Source organism: Neopsephotus bourkii, unplaced genomic scaffold (genome assembly GCF_033783945.1).
Source record: "Neopsephotus bourkii isolate Nb327-2 ecotype Australia unplaced genomic scaffold, CSIRO-AGI_Nbou_v1 NB_1481, whole genome shotgun sequence".
NCBI classification, from domain to species: domain Eukaryota; kingdom Metazoa; phylum Chordata; class Aves; order Psittaciformes; family Psittacidae; genus Neopsephotus; species Neopsephotus bourkii.
The window spans coordinates 446,893-468,403 of record NW_026901957.1 but is presented as its reverse complement, the minus strand read 5'-3'; the positions used below and the strand labels follow the sequence as shown (position 1 = coordinate 468,403).

The window sequence follows — 21,511 nt, the reverse complement described above, 5'->3', positions numbered from 1 at the left end:
TCTGCTCATATGCTGAAGCAGAGCTGATGAGTAAAAGCTTTCTTGGTAGAACCTCAGGGAACTACTTCAGATTCAGTTGTTGTTACAGAGGAAATATCTTTCACCCAAAGGAAATCAGTAACAAGGGGGTTAATTTCCCTTCAAGTTGGTTCAGTGAAACCTTGCAATCTCATTTCCCATACTTTTATGACTATTTCACTACTAGAAATTACTAGGTATTACTTTACTGCTTCAAGTCACAGTCTGAATTTGTTTCTGATATTTGTGTTGGTTAAAAAAAAAAACACCTCACCAAAAAAACCCCAACCCAACCAAAAAAAACCCACTCTGCTTTGAATTACTAGTGATTTGCGCATGGATTCAGATTTTAAATCCTCAAGTAGGTGGTGGAAGTGTGGACAACGTGCAATTTACTGAGATTTCATTTACGACTTTCTGGAAAAAAAAAATCTATGACACTTATGGAGGAAAGCTTTATAATGCAGACTTGACAATTTGGTATTTTCAAATAAGAAGAAATGAGCCTGAAGAAAATTAGCTCTTCATTTCATTTAATTGTGAGTAAGACAGTTACAGCTGCTTGCAAATAAGTCAGTTTAAAAATTGTGTATTGGTCTTAAGTCTCTAGTACTAGACCACTAGAGTGAGCCACTAATAACTTGCTTCAGAAGAAAGAAAAAAATATAAAGCCATTCATATAGACACTCTTTTGAGCAGTGCGTGTTTAGATTTTTTACAGTGTGAAGATACTTTAACCTAATTGAGTGTACAGAGAATTACAGGAATCAATTCAAACAGAATGAATTGTGCTTCATCAAATAGAAAAAAAAAATCAAAAAAAGGATTAGGTGAGTTGGGCCTCACCTGTATCTAAAGTACATGCTGGTACTTGAATTGGGATCACAAATGAAGCCAAAACTCCTAGCTAGCAACTCCTTCATTTTTTTTTTTTTTTTTTTTTTTTTTTGTTGTTTGTTTGGGTTGGTTTGTTTTTTATATCCAGTTGTATTCTTACTCAATGTTGTCTCATTTTCCTCATTATTAGGCTTTTTTCAAAGTAACTCATCATATTCCTTATTCAGTGTTTTTTAATATTGGACTTTTAAAATACATTCTAGTCTTCTGTTCATGCATTCTAGATTTATATAGAACTTCCATCTGAATGTTCATACAAAAAAAAACCCCAAACCTTCCAAGTTACACAAATTTTGATTACATTTGAATAAATAATTTGGAATTTCTCTTGCTAGTACTTGCTTTATGTTTTCTGGAGAGAAATGCGTTTTCTTTTTGTTTTACTGTGCCCTCTTTGATTAGAATTGCTTATGCAGAAAGTGAATGTTGGGTTTTAAATACAGCTGAAATGCAGAATTAGGTACTTAAGTGTAAAGCCTAAATTTGGTACCTTCTTTGGCTTTCTTTTTTTTTTTTTAAGATAACCATTGGGAAGCTTTTGTAATGTGAAGGCAGGAGGAGAACCATCCAGAACAGCAGTCACTGGTAATCTTTCACCTTCAGAAATGTACTGCTGTTGTTTTTCTGAAGCCAGCAATGGGAACAAATTAGCAGAAGAGTTATGTTAGCCAGTTTGCTTAAGTGATGTGGTTTATTCTGACTTTTCTTAGGATTGAGTGCACATATTACACAGTGCTATTTGCATTAGTTATTGGAAGTTGGAAGCTGTTAAGAATCTTCTAAGTATAATGCCAGAATTTTACTTTTCTTTTGCTTGAGATGCTTTTTTAAGTGTTTCTGAAGAGACACTGGTTTGGCCTTTGTCCACCAATTTGAAAACCAGTAAGATTTTTTTTAAGGTCGTCATTCTAATGTACCAGAATTTGTTGTTGCGTGAAGAAATTTTCTGTTTGAACAGAAACGCAAGATCTGGTCAATGTTTGTATAACCTTCCCTTAGACCACTGATAGAAAATTTACTGGAAAAGCTCCAGAAACCGGATTAATATACACTTGAAAGCACAGATTCACTTAGTCCCGTTCTTATTTTAGGACATCATGGTGGTCAAAACTACAGTAAAACCTTCAGAAGAAACTGGTAATAGATGGGAAAAAAAAATGCAGCAGGAATATATGCATTAGTTTCAGAAATTTCTGTTGAAACGGCAGTGCAGAAAGACAGGCCTTTGGACCTGTTGTAAGATAAAATGGTTTCCCAGCCAGTCTCCAAAGTTGTAGTCCGTGTTGGTAGGGATTTGTGCCTGGCAGAGAGATGTGGGGAGGAAAAGAGACAGGTCTTGCCATTACTGAAACTCTGGAGCTGGTTCAGCATTGTTATTTATGGCCAGTTCTGGGTTTGCTTTTGTTGTACAGATATGTTTCAAGTATTTTCCATTTGTTGTTCTTTCCTGTGCTAAACAGTATGGTCAAACTTAAGGAAAACATACTCCTGTAGTTAGGTTCTGTACTAGAACCTAGATCTTGGGAAGTGGGTTTCCGATTTTGAAATGAATGCTAATTTAGATAAAAATGGTTTTGTAGGTACAAAACCATGTAGATGGCTTTCAAACATAACATTAAAAAAACAAAGCACGTTCTTCCTTAATTATACTGATGTCTAGGTGAAATGCTGTTGTTTAAAACCCCTTAAATTTATGTAATATTTTTTAAATGTGCCTACTACAAAGTCAGTCTTGCACTTTTGGTATTTTTGGGATGGTGTCTTAAGGTTTTAAAATCAGAGAAATTGTATAATTATGCAGTTTGCTTTCATTGGAGATGCAAAAATCCTAACGTGCAGCATGAAATTTTCTATCAGATAAACATTTACCTTGTGTCTCATACATGAGTTATAAAGGTGTCCTAGATACACGGAGATAAAATCACACACAGTATTTGTTATGATGTAAGAAGTTTGGAAGCCACTTTTAAAGAATAGAGGTTAAAAAAATAAAAAAAGCGGGAAACAAATATAAAAACTCCAGATAACTGACTTGCTTCACACATTGATCAGATTTTTTTCTTGGCAACACAGTATATGGGCTACTTTTCATGCTCAGCTTTATTCTCAGTAAGAACATTGCTTTTAAGTTAATACTGTTACATAGATTTGAACACCTCTCTTTGCTTATTGGGTCCTGGTCTGAAGGCAGTATGGTATGCTGTTGTATGGATAAGAGATACCCATGTCCTATGGATGTGTAGGTAGTTTACTCTTTAACGCACCGTGAAATTGGAGCTGATAAGTTGCAAATGGAACAGCCAGCTGCTACTTACATAGTAACATCTCTCAAATTAGCTAAATTTTTTTTTGCTGTACTGCTTCCAACTAGATGTATTATATGTGCATGACACAAGATTTCTTTTCCTGTAAAGATGATAATTTTATATGAGAAATATTTGCATTTTGTGAACTGTAAAATGACTCTCCTTAAAGGCAGATCTGAGTTTGTTCCTCCTTGATGAACTTTTAAAAATACTGCTGTAAAAAGCTGCTGAGATAAATTGCAGGTGACAAGTGGCTTGTACTTTTTTAGCTTAGCTCATGCAGATGACTTTGCTATGGATGAAGTTACATGAAGAAACTAACCAAATCGTTACTGCAGAGAATGGGCCCAGCGAGTGCATTCTGCAGTGCAAGGAAAGGAAGTCTTGATCTCCACTGAAACGATTCCTGTTGTTTTCTTAACAGCTCTGTGGCAGTAAATTGTTTATTACTTAAACAAGTCGTCTGAGGAGAAGCTGGATTGTGACAGGTTGTATAGTGTAGTGAAGTTCAGTTCTATGCTGATCATATCTATTAAGTATTATGTACTTTAAATTGAGTCAACACTGTACTGTGCTGTTCATAAGAATTCAGTGCAAAAATCATGTAAGACTGTCACGCGTTTCCCTTTTTATAACTGTTGAAACAAACAGCTGTATTTCTGTGTTGTCTGTCCATTCTGGCTCTTTTGAGTGTAATGATCCGTCAGAAAAGAATCATGTTGTGAAACATGCTGAGATGTTAGAACAGTACTTGAAAATAATTTCTGTTTTCCAGATTTCTGCCTCCCATTAACTGAGTTTCACAGGGATTTTTTGTGTGCAATACACCAGGAAAGAGAAGATTTTTTTCGTAGCCAGATAAAAGAACCTGAAAGCATGCAGCTAACTTCTGCAAAATATCTTTTCATTCTCCACTTCCGCAAGGGAAGGAGAACTTATGAAGCTGCCTTTAACTTCTGTTAGTAACTGTCTTTGTCTTCACGCTGTTTGTGTTACAGTGAACATAATTTGAAATTCCTGTCTTTTTGTATTTATGCTTCAGAGAGAGCATGAGACTGTGTTTCTTTTTGACTAATGTTTGCTCTTGTTCTGTCTAGGCCTTGGGAAGAGATTGCCTATTTTTGTTGATGCCTTGAGGAATTTGAGGATGTTTTTTTGTTTTGTTTATCTTTAATTCTGCTGTCAGCTTTCCTTCATGGTGTGTTAATAAAACACTATCAGCATTGAGGTACGATAATCTCTTCATGTCTGTCTGTTAAATATCGAAAAAGGAACAGTCATTTTGATAGCTTTGCAAAGCAGGAAATTGCAGACTTCTTACGCTTTGTCAGAAACTTCAATGCCTAGAGCAGGAAGAACTGCTGAGATCCATAAGAACATGTTCCAAGATACAAACACAGCGTTTCTGTTTTAGATTCACTGTTTGTGAGGAAATATTTGACTGAATACTTTTTTCTTAATAGTTTGTAGTAATTGGTAATTATCTTGGTATTTGTTTAGGTATGACTTGCAAGTCATTTTTCAACAAGCCAAGGTGTGTTTGGACCTTACTTCTAAGAATTCATTGCTAGTTTAGTTACCTCAGGGAAAGCCTTCATGAAATGGAATTTGTCTGCCTTCATCTCTTCTGGGCTGTATGTATGTGATAACACTGACAGATCTGTTTGTTGAATGTCTGGTTGCATGGCCAGCTTCTTTCAGAGGTTTAACATAAACTGTAGTTGTACATTTTCTCCTTGTTCCCTCCCCCAGAGGTCAAGTAGGTCATTTGGGATTTTCCATTTGCCAGTTTGATTTGAGTGAAGCTTACTGACTACATCAAGCATTTTGTGGCAGTATCAGATGTCCTAATCTTAAGTACTGTTTCTCTTCCTCCTCATCCATCTCTTTTCACAAAGGGGGCAGACTTGTTAAGGAAAGCTAAGATAGTAGATTACATAAGGAAAACTAAGATAGTAGATCACATACACTGCTAGGAAATGCTATCTGTGTAACTCATGGTAGTATATATTGGATTCTGTTGTTCTCTGCATTGGGAGAATTATTTGGGGTTTGTAGTTTAAATGCAGTTGTATGTAGTGCATTTCTTGTGTAAGATTTTTCTAAATATTAAAACAGTGGGATTTCTTGAGTATTCCTGTGTATTAATGACATGTAATTAAGGATATGCAATGTCTTCTACATAGGGAAGGTTAAGTACCTTCTTAAGATAAACTTATTCAAAGTAAAAATAAGGAAAGCACTTTGTACTTTGTGTATCAATTAGTTTTCTCAGTACTTGGAAGGCTACCCATGTACCCTCCTCATTCTTGACTTAGCTGCAGGAGCAGATTTGATGATTACAGGGTTTTTTTTTATCTTGCCTCAGGATTTCAAAAGAAAGGAGGAAGCTCGAAGTGTGTATGTGTCTTTATGGGAATTATTTAAGTTACTGTATCTGTAGGCCTTCAGTACTTTGGTTTTGTAACAGTGAGTTTGTTCCCTGACCTACATTTGTACAACATGTACAAAATGTTTTTGTACAAAAACTGGCATGTAAATTGAAATAAACAATGTGCATTTGCTGCTGACATTACTTCTGTTAGTTTCAGCTGTTTTTCCCCAAGGTCAGCCCAGCTTTTTTTAAACATCTCTGGTTACTTCATGTGACATACCTTTGGTTTCTAGAGTGTGACTACCTACAACCCAGCAGATGAGAGCTTACATCAGATAAAAAATCATTTGGGTAAATTCACAGAGTCATCCTCCTCCAATTCCTGCCGGGAGCAACACATTGCTGGTGGACATGGGGAAGAATTTAAGGGAAGAGGTTGCTCAGAGGTTGTTCCTGTGGTTTTACTACAGCATGCACAGGCAGTTGCTGTTTGATGTAGGATGCTGGGCTGGGTGGACTTCTGGTTTGGTCTTGTAGAGATGCTTTTACGGGGAGATCCTGTGGAGTGACAGACTATGCAGCTGGGAGCCTTGTAAATGCACAAGGGTCTGCAGCTGCCTGTAAGCAATAAGCTCTGTTCTTATATTTATCTTTGAGTCATGCTGCTGTGCTTTCTTTCTGTCCTGAAAATATAGTGGTTTGTTCCTATCATAAGTAGGAAACAAAGGACGTAGTTATTTTTTGGGATCAACCTATTGAACAGAAAACAAACAAAAAGAAGTATTATTTGTTTTCAGAGTGTTAAGCTTTCTAATTCATAGAATAATAGAATGGCTTGGGTTGGAAAGGGCCCTGAGTTCATTTAGTTCCAGCCCCGCCCCTGTGGGCAGGGACACTTCACACTAGACCATGTTGCCCAAGACTCTGTCTAACCTGGCCCTTGAGCGCTGCCAGGGATGGAGCACTCACAACGTCCTTGGGCAACCTGTGCCAGTGCCTCACCACCCTCACAGTGAAGAACTTCTTCCTTATATGTAACCTAAACTTCCCGTTTAAGCCTATCACCCCTTGTTCTTTTGCTACATATCTAATCTCATGGCTGCAGGACATAACCCCTACTAACCTGCTGAATAAATTCAGGTTGAGGAACAAACTTCAGATTTTGGGGGCTGTGGTTCCTTCTTCTGCAGCTTCATTTTAATAATAAACCTTTCTTCATCCTATGAAACTCTAGTATCCAGTGTGGTAAATTCCACTGCATGTGGGGCATGTCCTCTACTGGAATAACTTAGTTGTCACAGCATGAGTACTGTTAAAATGGAACACCTTACTATTACGGTGTTAGAAGACTGACTGAAGCTTGTTCATCAGAAATGCTGTCATGTCTATTTTCTTGGGGAAATTGGTGCAAGACCATGTTATGATTGTACTGGAGATAAAATCCAGTTAAGCAGTTTTCCATTTCCTTCTTACCAACATCAAATTTCAGAATGTGTGGTGTTGGTTTTAGGGCTTTTTGTTGTTGTTTTGTTTGGGTTTTTTGTTTGTTTTTAAGTCAGAGCTTTATCAGCAGGGAGGAGTAGAAATTAATATTTGAGGTGGGGAGCAGGAACTCCTCAAACTGACATTGCTGCTGAGAAGATGGTATATGGAACTGTTTCAACAGGTTACCTATGCAAGTTAGGGTAACTTCTGGCCCCTCCTTCCTCTGTAGTGGCATATATAGCTGTTCATTCAGAACCTAGGCATTTAAATTACCTAGTGTGTTTCCAGGCTTGTTACTGTGCCAGTTCTAATGTTAGTACTTGATCTAAGAGTATTCTAGCAGCAAATTTAAGTTTCTGCTTGCATGTAAGTATTTTATGGACCTTTTATTATTTTTTAAAATACTGTGTTGTTTGGTGGTTTGTTTTCTTCTTGATGCTTAAAAGCATTTTACTCTATGTAACTTAAGTATTTGTGGCTGAAATTTAGGTCCATAACTGAACTGATGAAAAACTAAAATACCCACAACAGCTGTAACTTGGCTTTTCTTTAATGGATATGGAATGGCATGTAGGGGAGTTACAAGAAATTATATTGTCTTGCTCAAGTAGGTTTGCTTTTAGATGAATACTCTGAATAACTGTTAATTTTTTTGTTTTTCATTCCTCATAGATTTTGAAAGCTGCTTAGTAAAGAAACAAAAAAAAATGGCAATTTTTATTTTTTGTGTGTTGTCCCTGGAATAAATTTTCAGTAATCATTATGAATCTTCATTATGAATCTCCAGTTTTACAAATGTTCTCTATGTCGTTTGGTTTGCCAGCACTCCCTGAGATTCAGTTCAGCTATTGTTAAAGACTGTATTGCAATGTTCTACTCATTGTATGATTCTATAATGCTAAAATATCTCTTGTCACATACTGCTAGTAGATTGGAAGTGTTTAGATCTTTGTTGCAAACTGCTGTGAGCTGATTAATATTGCAAAAAAAAGTGCAGTACTTGTCATTCTTCTGTTTTATGATCTAGTTCAACTCTGGGCTGTAAAGTCTACAGTGTCTAATTTCACTTTTGTTGTATGAGTACATCATTTGGAATATTGAAAATATTATTGGAGCATTAAAAATATAGTTGTCAGCTTTACTTGGGTTGTAGGTTAAAATTCAACATTCCTATTTAGTTGATTTTGTGTTTTCTGATGAGCTAATTGGGAAAAATGTTGTTTCTTGTGTTTGTGCATGACAGGTTTTAAGAAATGAATTGCACAGTGTTTTTCCTTATTAGCTCAACTTTAGTATTTCTGAATGTATTGAACTTTAGGAAGCTGAACTTAAAAACTGCCGTCAGGAAGTAGTTATTTTGAACTGAACTACAGAGAAAACAAAGCTTTCCATTGAGGCTTATGTTCGAAATCTGCTGCTTTCATGTGGTAGCTAGCTCTATGCCAACAATATATCATTTCTTAACCGTGCCTCTTTCCTGAAAAGGGGAGCACAGCAGTCCTCATGAGTCTGAATGCATGTCACACACTGCTGTAACTGCATTTTGTCACTACCAGTTAAACTAAATTCAAGGATGCCATTTTTACAGTAACATGGTCTCCTGGTCTAACTGCATGTTTGCACACACTACCGTGCTGAATTCTGTTACATCAGTTGCACTGACAGTGCTGGGCAGTAAGTTGAAAACAGGTCTGCTCTGGGAGTCAAGGGCTGCAATTGTGTTGTATCCCCCTAGAGCAGGTGAGCATGGCTGTAAGCATGACCATGTTTCCTGCCTTTTGTTATATTTGAATTGTCTGAAATACAACACTGCTGGGGGCAGCATTAAAGTTTAATATGTTGGCAAATACAGGTAATGGGCAAAACACATCTGTGCACTTAAACAGTGTGCCTGTTAAAGTTCCCTTGTGCGGAAGGATACATGTGATATGCTTGCAGCAGCATCCAGAGTTGTTCTGCTTTTGAAACTTGACAGAGCTACAAAAGTACTGTCCTGTACATAGGGCTTTTGTAGCAGGCTCCCCGCTTAACATGTGGATTTCTGGAATGTTAATGTATTTCTGGCAACAGAATTTACAATGAAGTACATTCATTTTATGATCGCCTCATAAATGAGACACTTGTACCAGAGACTGACACAGTTTTAAGTGCTTTTCCTGTATTACTTTAACTTCCCATGCAGGTTCTTTTTTTAATAAAAATTAGAGAAAATAAACAGTTTCTGAAGACAGTGGCAGTACATGTGAAACTCTGGTGGTACTTTACAAAAACAAAGACATGCATGGGTAATTTGAATAAAATATCTGCTATTCAGGACTGAAGCTTCTGTTGAGCTGTTTTACTTAAAATGCAAAAATGTTTTCAGTTCCACTGCTGCTTGAATCATGCTCACTAATTTCTAATGATCATAGAATCGGCTGGGTTGGAAAAGACCTTTACGATTATAAAGTCCAGCCGTTACCCCAGGACTGTTGTGGTGGTGGTGGTACTGACAAGTAGGAAGGAGAGAAATATAAACAAAATATTTGTAATATGGCTTTCTCTTATTTCAGATTATTTCAGGATGGGCATGTTGGTTGGAGTTTTTTGGGTTTGGTTTTTGTTTTGTTTTGTTTTTTCAGGGAGGCATGTTAAGAAATGTAGAAAAACAGTAGATGGCACAAGGAAGTGTTTTCACTGGAGTATGTTGCTGACAGTGGAATTCTGTGCGAAAGATTTCAAGGGTTAAATGTAGATGAATGATACGCAGCTACCTAAGTTATACTATTAGTCTCTAAATCTGCTTAGTGATGGAAAACACCTTAAAAAAAAAAAAGTGGATGTTGATATTTCAGTCTTTGTTTCTATGTTCAACAACAGGCACTCCTGAAACAGGGGCCCACTTATTTCTCCAGGGTTTTTAGCTTAGTTATATTTCACAAGTTCTGTAAAAATTAGCAAGGCTTTTCTATACTAAGGTGTCATTTTAAAATGAAAAATGATGTTTGAAAATCATGCTGTGAATTTGCGCTTGGTAAGAAAGCATTCTATAGAAAACCTGATTTCTTGTCATTTTAACTTCATTATGGCCTTGCTTCTCATGTGTTGTAGTGAAATGTCATCTTCCAGATGGATGATAGGAGGTTTCTCTTTTGTTTATACAACTTTCACAAATATGTATGATGCAAAGTTTGAGAAAAATGTGGAAATTCTTTGTATGTATGTGTAACTAAATGATTGTTCAGTCTATCAAAGCAGCTTTTAACAATTTTAATCTTGGCACACTGGATCAACTTTTCTTTCTGTATACCTTAGTTTTGGTTTTTAATGAAGTTGCTGTTATAAACACATAAGTTCATTCTCTTTTCTGGTCTCAAGGAGGCAGTGCCACTGCTTTCACTTCACTGTAAAGTTCAGATAAGCATTAATATTTCATGATAGCCTGACCACATGTTTTACATCACTTTTTAAAAATCAGTGCTTTTGGGTGGAGATGCAGTGATGAAGCAAGGACACCTTGTTATTGCTGTACATGGATACTTAGGCATTGTGAGCTTCACACGGGAGTATCCCAGCATTCTTCCCTATACTGGGAATATTCATGAAGGGGCCTTGCTGCTGTTGTTTTAGATTTCTCAGTGTAGGTTGATTGATAACATCAGAATTCCAGAGAACTGCTCCATTAAATTTTAAGACTTGATTTATGGAGTGTGAACACAATTGTGGACTGCAGGTGGATGTTTGAGGGTTGTATTTGTGAGCTTCTATGAGTAGTGTCGCAAAAACTTAGTGTTAGTATTGCACAGTGAACACAATCTTTGTCTTTTGGGCTATGTGAGAGAGCAGTTTAAATATCTGAAAGTACACCTGTGTGTTAATGTTTGTTTTTTCTTTGAAGCTGTGGACTGCACCTATCTCAGCTGAAACAGTGCTTGAGGGTACTGCACAAATGGTTAATAACCATTTCCTCTCTTGCCCTTGAGGCTCCTTCAGCATGGATGGATTGCATGGCAATTCTTAGCCAAATTTTAATTGCATTGCTTGCTGTTTCACAGCTTGGAGTCTTTCTGGCAGTTCTGCTTTGACTAAGTTAATCAAAAAGCTTGAGTGGCCCCAGGCTGATTCTTTAAGCTGCCTTAGAAACTGTAGAAAAGTTAGTAATATTTACTGAAGAAAACTTAGTATCACTGGTGTTCAGTGGTGACTGATAACTGGTTAACAACAAACAGGAAATCAGAATCTGTTTGAATGCTGACAGCCAATTTCTGATGAAATAAAAAAATTAATAGGCAGATAGTTTAAAGGAAGCATCTAGCATCATGTACTTGTAGTAAGTATTCTGTTCCTTTTCTGATGATTGTCAGTATTAAATATCTAAAACAAGTGCCAAATAAGCAAAACTCTTAATTTTAAGAGCATCATTGTAATCCTGTTTAAGTTCCTTTTTCAAGTGAATCCAGTATGTGAGAGAGATTTTTGTCATTGAAAACATGTCTCCTGTGCCTGAAGTATACATACATCTCTCTATTAGTCTGCTCCAGGTAATTATCTTGCAGATACACTTGGCCTCCATCCCACTGAAAATACCTTTGGTGCTTATCTTATAACCAGCGCTGTTGCGTACAGGTCTCTCAGTAAGCAAGTAAATGTTTTTTGTTTTTTTTTAAATCATACTTATTTTGTAGCTTCAGCAACATAAGATTACTTCCTCTTCTAAAATAATGATTGTTTCTCTTTTTGTGCTTGGTGGGTGAGGATAAACGAAAAAGCTTTTTACAAGTCACTTTAATGTGATACCTGTCTGTGGCAACAAAGAAAACTACTTGAGTGTGCTGCTCTTGATGTTTTTGAAATGAGTGTGTTTGAGATTTTTGACAGTTTCAATTGTTCAGCTTTTTACAGTTTTTTTGAACTCCCTTGTATGTCCACAAAACTTGGGTGTACCATGGTTGCCTGTGCTTATTCCTGTCCATAAATTCCATGGTTTTCCAACTTTTTTTCCTCCTTCCTGGATGGTCCTTTTCAATCAGAAAAAGATGACATTGGTAAATCTACCTGTTCTGATTTCAACAGTAGCATATGAAATTTTAAGTTGTTACAGTTGTACCTCTTTCTTAGCCAAAACCCGTATAGTTACCTTGGGGAGGAGATCTCGCAGTGGAGTAAAGAACTGGAATTGCTCCTTGGTTCTGCTGTGCTGCTGATTACAAAGCACAGTGAAAGATTAACTCTCTAGGTAAAGAGAAAACTTTCTTTGATTCCTTTTTAACATCAGTAAGAAATTGTTCATCATTCTGCCAAACATACAGTTGGCATGATCTAGTTTTACTAATTTTAAAATATTATTACTTACTTCCAGTACGTTTTGTGGCCTCAAAGTCCTACATGAGTTTAGAGACAGATTTGTTTCCACTACTATATAGGAACATACACCAGAATGTTCAAATAATGCAACACAGGGAGATGGGTGAATATCAGTGTAGTCTTGGGGTTGTTCTGTAGTGTGGGTTTTTTTCTGTCCTGTTGGTTGTGTCTTAATCTTTACATACTTCCTTAGATACAGGATTGCTTTCAGTGTTCAAAGCGATGTAGTGGTGTAGTCAGTTATATTTTATGAATTTTTACAAAACAGTAACTACACAGTCTTGATGGAAGGAAAAGACTTCTTGTACCTGGCAAGCATGGAGATCCTAAAAAGTACTATCCTTGAATCAGCAAGTGCTATGTCATTTCAAAAATAAATGCAAGAAATGAGAAGTAGCCAAAGCATTTTCTGCTGAAAGGCAGAATTGAAGTCGTCATCCCCAGCTTCCCCATAGCATTTACTTTATTTGAATACAAAATGATATTTGACTTTTTGTGGGAAAGTGTAATGCTTTTTTGTGTATTTCATTTTTCACTTACTAGTTTGCCTTTAATGATTACTGATGCCAGAGGTCTTGAGAACGTAAGCAGTGTGGCCGAACTGGGATGCAGAGAGCTGGTTTGTAGAGCTCTACAAACTGAGCACTATTCTAGCAAGGAGAGAGATGACAGTGCTTGGTGGCCCACAAAAGTTGCTGAGGGTTGGCAGTAATCTGGGAATTCAGTGGCGTAACAGAAATCTGAAGGTAGTAAAGGCATTTTTTTTTCACTACTCATGTCTATTTAAAGCTTTGCACATTGTCAGATGATGTTACTCTTTCACGAAGCTGGACTTAGTAGGACCATGTACATCTCAATAGATAAAAATAAATCGTTTCATTGTTTCGTAGGATAATATAAAATGTGCCCAGTTAACCCAATAGCTTTTACTTTTTACATTCCCCTTCAAATACTGTATAAATGCTCAATACTGCTTCTGTTTGCTGTTGCATATATTAGCGTGTTTTGCATAAGCATAATATCTATATGTTTTCATAATGCATGTATCTTTCTATATGTATGTAATGCTATTTTTATGTTTTGGCGGGGTGCCCGTTGTTTGTGAAACTCTTTTCTTCCCAGGTGCTTGCGTATGGGAGGTTATTTTGTGCTTAGGAGCCTGGGAGGGAATGGCTAAACTGAAACTTGTGTGCAAAGCCTTTCTGATCAAATTTTGTTCACGTGTAATTTAGCGTCCTTTCTCAAATCACTGGTGACAAGCTGGAGCTCTTCTAGGTGATGTCTCTAGTGTTATGCTTTCAGAGTGCTATGTGAATATGTCTGCAATGTGTATGTAAATTTTTAAGCAAATACTGAAGATACCCCTTTTCCTTTATCTGGGCTCCTTTTGAAGGAATGTGTACTCACTGCATTTTCACTCTATAATTTATAATTAATACCAAGAATATAATTTCTAAAGAAGCATGTGTTGCTATAAATTAAAAACCTAAGTACATTGTTAAAGTGAGATATGAATGCAGCAGAATGTTTTTTCTTAAATAAAATCTCAGTAATACACTGAGGATGATAAAAAAAGAAGAAGGTATATTTATGTTAAGGAATAGTACGTATACTTACTCTCCTGTAATTGGCTTCCTTGCTTTGTTATCACAGACCTATATGGTTATTATGCTTGCTATAACATTGATTTTTTTTATTATTTTTATTTTTAAACTCAATACTACCTCCTCATCAGATAAGATTCCTGCAGTTAGTTTCTGTTTGTACTATCGATTTTGAAGAAGCTGAAAGAGGACTTACTGAAACTGTAGCCATTTTTAGCCATATGCTTGCAGGAGTTTTGAATGCCTTTTCCTGTCATTTTTGTCATGCTAGCTTGTTGTTATCTTACGTAAATAAACATTTGTAATAGTAGCTGCCATTGTTAAAGTGGGTGTAGTTACTGTATGCTTGGCCTCTGGCTAGATTAGTTGACAGATACCACAGGAAAGTCTCCTTGTTGCACAGGGAGATCATGCTCTCCCCATACGTGCAGAGCACTTGACAGGACACATACACGCGTACACACTGATGCGTTTGAGTTGGTACTGGGAGATTAAATAACAGCAGAAGGGATGAGAGCCTTAGGAGCTTTTGCAATACCTGTTTCAGATATCTGGTAACCTTCTTAGGAAACATGCAGAAGAGAAGTCCATTTCATTAACTTTGCAGCAAGCATCTGTTGCAAATAAGGGCTAGTATTTATTGGCGTCTTTGTAGGACTCATTTTCAGTGGCTCTTGAACAGTGCCAAAATCTCAAAGTGTGGCCAGGTTCTTTCAGAATCCAGCCAATGCGAGCAATACAAAGAAGCTGTTTGGGCAGCCAGGGATCAGGTTAGGAAAGCTAAAATCCTGATGGCATTAAATCTGGCCAGGAATGTTAACAGCAATCTGCAGGTACGCTGTTGATAAAATGAAGACTAAGGAAAATGTGTGCCCTCTCCAGAAGAATGTGAGCAACCTTATTACACAGGATATGGAGAAGGCTGAGCTACTATGAGAATAAAGAACCACTCACTGTAAGAGATCATGTTTGAGACCATCTAAGGAACAGTAAGGTGCACAAGTCCATGGGACCTGATGACATACATCAGCAGGTCCTAAAAACTGGTGAATGGAGTAGCTCAGCCACTCTGCATCGTGTCTAAGAAGTTTTGGCACTCTGACACAGTGTGCTGACTAAAAAGGGTTAAACATAACTCCCATTTTTCAAAAGGGAAGAAGACCTGGGGAACCACAGGGTGGTCAGTCTCCCCTCTGTGCCTGGCACTGGCATGATCATGTAGCAAATCCTCCTGGAAACTATGCTAAGGCATGTGGAAAATGAGGTGATTGATGACAGCCAACATGGCTTTATTATGGGCAAGTTTGCTGGCCTTCTGCAACAGGGTAACTGTGAATAAAAGAAGAGTGACTTGCATCATTTACCTGGACTTGTGCAAGATATTTGACACTCTCCTGCATGAAATCCTGAACTGGAGAGGATGACTTGGTGGATAAGGAATTGGCTGGATGGTCACACTCAAAGAGTTAGTTCTTCTGATCTCTACATCCATCTAAGCTCATCCCCAGTGTTGAGTGTCACCATATATGACACTGGCACTGAGCAGAATATATGATTTCTTATATATTTGTGCCTTATCATTCAGTGCTTTTCCTAGAACCCAGGGCTCTTCTCACAGCCTGTTAAATGCATTGATTGTTCTGATATAGCTGCTATGCAACCACTTGTTCGTGAATATTTTCTGTGGTCACCAGTGGTTTGACCACTGCTGATATGCAAGTTACCTTTGCCAGTGTGCTTCATACAAATGTAAAATAAATAAAAATAAAATTTAAAAAAGATGACTCTGCAGCTTATAACTTTTTTTTCCTCCCTTTGGGTATTTGTGGATATAGCAGACAGAGCTTCCCTTTTCTTGGTGAATTGACTCTTAGCTATTTCAGAGCTTGCCTTTTTCCTGTTTTCCTGCTGCTCATAAAGTCTGGTCCAGCTTGGCTTCTGAATAAAGCTGTTTGCCCAAATACAATAGCAGAGAAGCAAAGAGTTGTATCTAAACATTAAGAACAGGAAAATTATTTGGAACTATGATTCAGCTTTCCCAAATTGTTATATGCCCTTTGTAAGAATACTACTTGCAGAGAATAAGTATTAAATTTACTGAGCTATTCAGAAGTGAGTCTTGCTTGTGCATTTCATAGTAGTTTGCTAAATAACAAGGTATTGCATGCCTTCTTTTAAAATATCAAATCATTGGTCCATAGAGAGCAAGTTGTTAATGATCTAACTATTCAATCGCTCTTTGCAATCTTCAGAATTAAGACAGAAACAAAGGACAATGTTTTGCCTTCTTTATTGCACAAGATGTTCAGCTGACTCTTTCCATGCAGTACATTAATCTTACTGTAGTTAGTTTCATAGTTCATGAAACAAATAATCCAAAGTGAATAATGCAGTTATTAATGTGCAGACCACTGAGTTTATGCATTTAAAAAAATGGCAGTTGTCACACTGTTGAGCTTGCTTAATACTTTAGAATTAAAATTTAGGTTCTTTTCCTTGGCATTTCTTGACTAGTAATACAGGAGTGATGCTGTTGGTTTGAAACTACCAATGAAAATAATTGAGAAGATCTGTAATGCTGCCCTTTTGGGAGGGTGCAAAGTTTGAAAGCGAAGTTTTATCTGGAAGAAAAGGTCACTTATCTTTTTCTTCAGATTCATGAGAAGCTGAAACATTTGAAAGCAAAATGCTTGCTCCATTATGAAGCAGGGGTTGGGCTGTTGAGAAACATCAGGCACCCTAGTCAAAGCTAGAGTTTTCTCTGTGATTTGGGTTTCGGCCTGCTAATTAGTTTTGTCACTGCTGTTCAAATAAAGCACCACCTAGCAGTCACTTCAGCACGTTGTTATCTTGATTTATGAGTAGGTTTTGCTGTATGAAGATCAGAATGCTCCCTACGCTGCAGGATTAAATCCTCAGTGGAATATACTCTGGATTTATTATTCATACATTGTTCTGAGGTGCAGTGATAGGGAGACTGGCAACCGAGCTGTTGTGCATCTTACAGGGAAACTTCAGGTTGCCTGGAATAGATGAGGGGGGTTGCTTTAAATTAAATTAAAACAATAAGAATTTAAAAAGTGCAGGTTCAGGGACATAAAATGAAGATATCTCATAGTATTCAGGAGCTCTGTGCAGTCACAGGAGAGTATTTTTTCCACAGACCTAACAGTATCAGAATAGTCAATAAATATTTCAGCCAACCTTGAGTTAAAATATGAAGTTTTCTTCAGCACTTCAGAAAACATTCAATAAAAATACACCTAATACTTAAACTCTGCAAAAAATGTAATCATGGGTTACTCAGCAAAACCTTTCAGACTTGGTTGGTCTTTCCCACCTGCACAGAGAAAAGGCACAAGAGTTCTTTGTGCAGGAGAGAGTAGATCGGTTTAGCTGTCACATGAGAGGAAGATAGCTGCTTCTGCTTTTTAGAGAACAAGCGCAGATTGTGAAGCCTCTACTGTTGTATTACATTGTTCAAGGGCCTCTAAAAGGCTTTTTTTTTTTTTTTATATCAGTAGGGAAGTTAATCATGGTTATATGAACAAATGAAATACTGTGTCATTCTTTCACTGCTGGGATAGTGTTTTCTGTCTTGTACACAAAATACTCGTGCAACTAAGATGGTTCATGTCATGGAATAACTAACATAAAAAAGAGTATATTTAAAAATTGCAGCTGTATAATTTCAGAGCTGTACTGTTCTTTAATGCCAAAATTTTTGTCTTTGGATGGATTTTTTTGGCTGAGGACAAAATATGAAGTTGACCCTTCTTACACATACGCCGTTCCCTTATTTTAAACTTCTAAGGCACATTCTCCATTTGAAGTCATCCTGCTGCTATTAAGTCTTTGTTTTTCATGAACTATCACTACAGTGTTTTTTTTTTTTAATCTCTATTTCTAGAAAGCAATACTATGGAATTTGGTGCTGGAACATAAGTAGTTGTCAGTCAGCACTAGTTTTGAAGTTATGCATTAATACTTAACCTCTGAAAAAATCTTAGGTGGATTGTGTTTCTCTGTATAAACATTTTAAAGTCTTTAATTGCTAGACAGAGTTCTGAGTGTCTAAGATCAGTTATTAGCAGTAGGTTTAGATGCTGCTTGAAAGAAAATATATTTTGTTTACAGTATCCATCTGCTTATTATGTTTCAGCACTAAACAGGAAGACTTACTTCCTGCCTCAGAATACTTTATTTCCTTTGTCTTTACAATGAGAGAAAACAAATATAACAGGAATGCTCCTTCTTACCAGGGAAAAACTTGAAATTTTCCTAAGCAGGGTTTTGTCATAAGTCAACCTTAGTAATACATTGCTGATGCAGATAGGAATTGTAATTTCAACATCTTACTGCAGTGAGTGTTACAGGGGGTATGCTGTAGGTCATCACACCATACATAAATGCAGTGTGAACTGCATAGCTAAAGGCTACATGCATTAAATCAGTGGTTGAAACTAATATTACAGCCTTATCTCCTCCCACTTTCAGTTGTGATTTTATTTTTTCAGATAAAATTTCATTTTGAGACTTGGCTTAATCAACTTCCTTACTTTTAAAGACAGCTAACTTCAAGAAGATGGGTGGGGATCATGTGCTGCTGCTTAAGAATGTGGTTTTCTTGGTGATTTAGCAGATAGCTCAACAGTCAGGAAATCTTCCAGACTGTTCGTATTTTTCAATGTCTGACAGTGTTTCTTGCTTTTTTGTTGTTGCCAGCAATCACAACGAACTACTTTGCTGTAGGTCAAAAAGCACAAGCCTAAATGGATTACACTTTCACTTTACAGATATGAACTTGCTGTGAATTCTGCTGTAATTATATCTGACTTGAAGAGCTTTTGAGTCATCAGTCACTTGGAAAGAGCTCTCAAGGCCAATAGCCATGAGTTTAAACATACTTACAGTGTATTAGTTTTGAAGTTGTTTTTTAAGGAAAAGTTCATGTATAGGAAGATGCACTGTATACGTAAGTTCACACTTGTGCACTGTATGAAGGCAAAAAATTATCACCACTGATTTACACTGATTTTGTAAACTTTTAAGGCAGAGACTGCAAGCTTTGAATTGCCAAGGACTACATGAACCACCACAACACTTGTGAAACCTTTAGTGAATTACATGACAAGTAGGGTTATTTTTGTATTGGTTTAGTATTTGCCAAGACCTTCATTTTTACTGGGTGTCCAAACAGAACATGCATTTTAATGGAATAGCCCTCCAAACAGGTATGCTGCAAATGGCAGACTAGCAAATTATTCTTGAAAGGCTCGCTGCAGTCAGTTGGAAGTAATGTTTTAGCAACTGCATTGTAAAGAGAGGGAGAACAGGATGGCACAAAGTTTAGGAATGTTGTGGTGGTATACTTTAACTAAAATAAATTGTGTGTATGACTTTTGTTGTTTTTTTTTTTTTTTTTATTTGCTGTAGTCGTGACATGGAGAATAAAGAAACCCTCAGGGGGCTGCAAAAGATGGATGACCGCCCAGAAGAGCGCATGATCAGGGAGAAACTCAAGGCAACATGTATGCCAGCCTGGAAGCATGAATGGCTGGAAAGAAGAAGCAGGAGAGGCCCTGTGGTAGGTGGCACTTACGAAATGGCAGTATCTGTAACAGCTATTACAAATTAAAATCCTTTAAATTCCTTTCTGTTAGAAATCTTGTTTTCTTAACAATTTGCATACTCATAATTCTGGTCCTCCTGTGCATTTTTTTTAAAGTGCTTTAACAGGGAACTGTACCTGACTTTCCGAAATGTATGCATTTCTTAAGCCGTATTTTGTAGGGAAAAGAGCAGCTGACTTGTGTAGTATAAAATACTGGGACAACACTGCCCTCTAATGTCTTTAACAATAGCAGCTCCTGTATTAGGTTAAACCTATGTGCAAAACTGCACTATGATGCTTTATATTCCCTTGATATTTAGAGGTTTCATGACTTCACTTTTCCTGAGTTGGAAAGTGTCAATCTTCTGTGTATTGAAACAGAATTATGTGGAATTTTTGCTAGAAGGAAAATCAAACTGCAATCTTACTAGAACCAGACAAAACCCAACTTGTCTGACCGCACAAGTCTCAGCTCTGCTAAACTTTGGCTGTCAGAGTATTCAAATAGCCTTTTGGGTAACGCTTTTGAATGAATGGCTCAGAAGTGGTTTTAAGATTTGCAGGTAGATCAAATACAAAAGTTATTAACAGAGTAACAATTCTATTTACTATAATGCTCACTATTTAATAGCCATTAGTTACCTGTAGGTGCAGTTGCATTGATTCATGTGATTCCCATGTACTACTTGATGGGAGTGCTAATTTAAAGATAAAAGCATCTGATTCATGTGTAAAAAAAGTGTTTGCGGATAGCTTTTCTAGGACAGAAATAAGAGGGTTCTGTGGTTAACTTTTTGTCATTAGAGAGAACATTGAAAATACTTAGTGCACAAAAAAAACAATACCTCGAAGGGTCAAATAACAAAATAGTTATTTAATAATTTTTAAATGCATCTTGGTTACTGCATAACTTGAAGTTGTTTCCTTGCTCAGGCCACTTCCTGTGGGGTTTCTGGTATGACTTGTCCATAGGCACATGAATCTGCATTCTGACCTTCCGGGAAAGAGAAAGTGTTACAGTAATTAGTAGGACTTGGAAAAAAAAAAATCACCAAAAAACGAAAAACAAACAAAAGGCCACCCTGCTTTTTATACTTCTGTTTTGTCCTGTTCACTTTCATAATCAGATGCCAGTCTCTTTAAAAACAGTATGATGCCTTTTTAAAGTAAAATAAGCAGTTCTTGGGTCAAGGCTATAAAAGCGGGTTTTTCTACTCTTTGACAGTGCCTAACTAACTACTACATCACAACCTCCTCATTGTCCTCTTCTCTGTAGCCTGCTGAAACTGAAGTGCATTTCTGGATAGTGGAATAGCTTCGATTCAATGAGTTAAATGCTTCAGTTTAAAATAGCATTTGACCTTGTGGATGCAGTCCAAATCATCAGGTAGAAAGGCACTGGATCTGTGTATGTCTTTCTCCTTGTACCCCAAGCAGAGAATGCCCCTTCCATTTTTTGTCTAAACCAGAGATCTCTGGAACTTTTAGGAGAGGTCTGTTGTTACCCTGAAGTGTAACCTGGAACTTCCTTCCAGCTTTCAGTCAAGCCTCTAAGACATGGAAACATTTAGAACTAAAATTGAATTACCCTCTGTGACTGCTTTTAATTTGATTCAGGGGCCTTATGTATAGTGTGTGTTGGAGAGGCAGACAGCTGAAAGTTGTCTTGAAATATTTCATACCTCACTGTCAAAGTGCAGTGTTAGTACAACAAAGCGCTTTATAGGGAGTGTATGTAGTCACTCTGCTTGAGCACATGTGTCTATTCTTGTAATGCAGCACTGTGCACAATGATTAGCTCGGATACCAGATGTGGCATAGCTGTTTTACTTCTGTGGCAGGCAGAAAACCCAGGTGTGGTGCTTCTAGA

General features: G+C 37.1%; 1 protein-coding gene across 2 annotated transcripts in view; it reads left to right on the top strand.

The window, feature by feature from the left end:
• MAP3K1 (mitogen-activated protein kinase kinase kinase 1) overlaps window positions 1–21,511 on the top strand; it is a 57,285-nt gene that overhangs the window by 14,186 nt on the left and 21,588 nt on the right. For both annotated transcript variants that reach the window (XM_061369252.1, XM_061369251.1), the window contains one exon: window positions 19,464–19,614. In XM_061369252.1, the coding sequence (XP_061225236.1) occupies window positions 19,464–19,614 (151 nt within the window). The remainder of the gene's footprint in view (window positions 1–19,463; window positions 19,615–21,511) is intronic.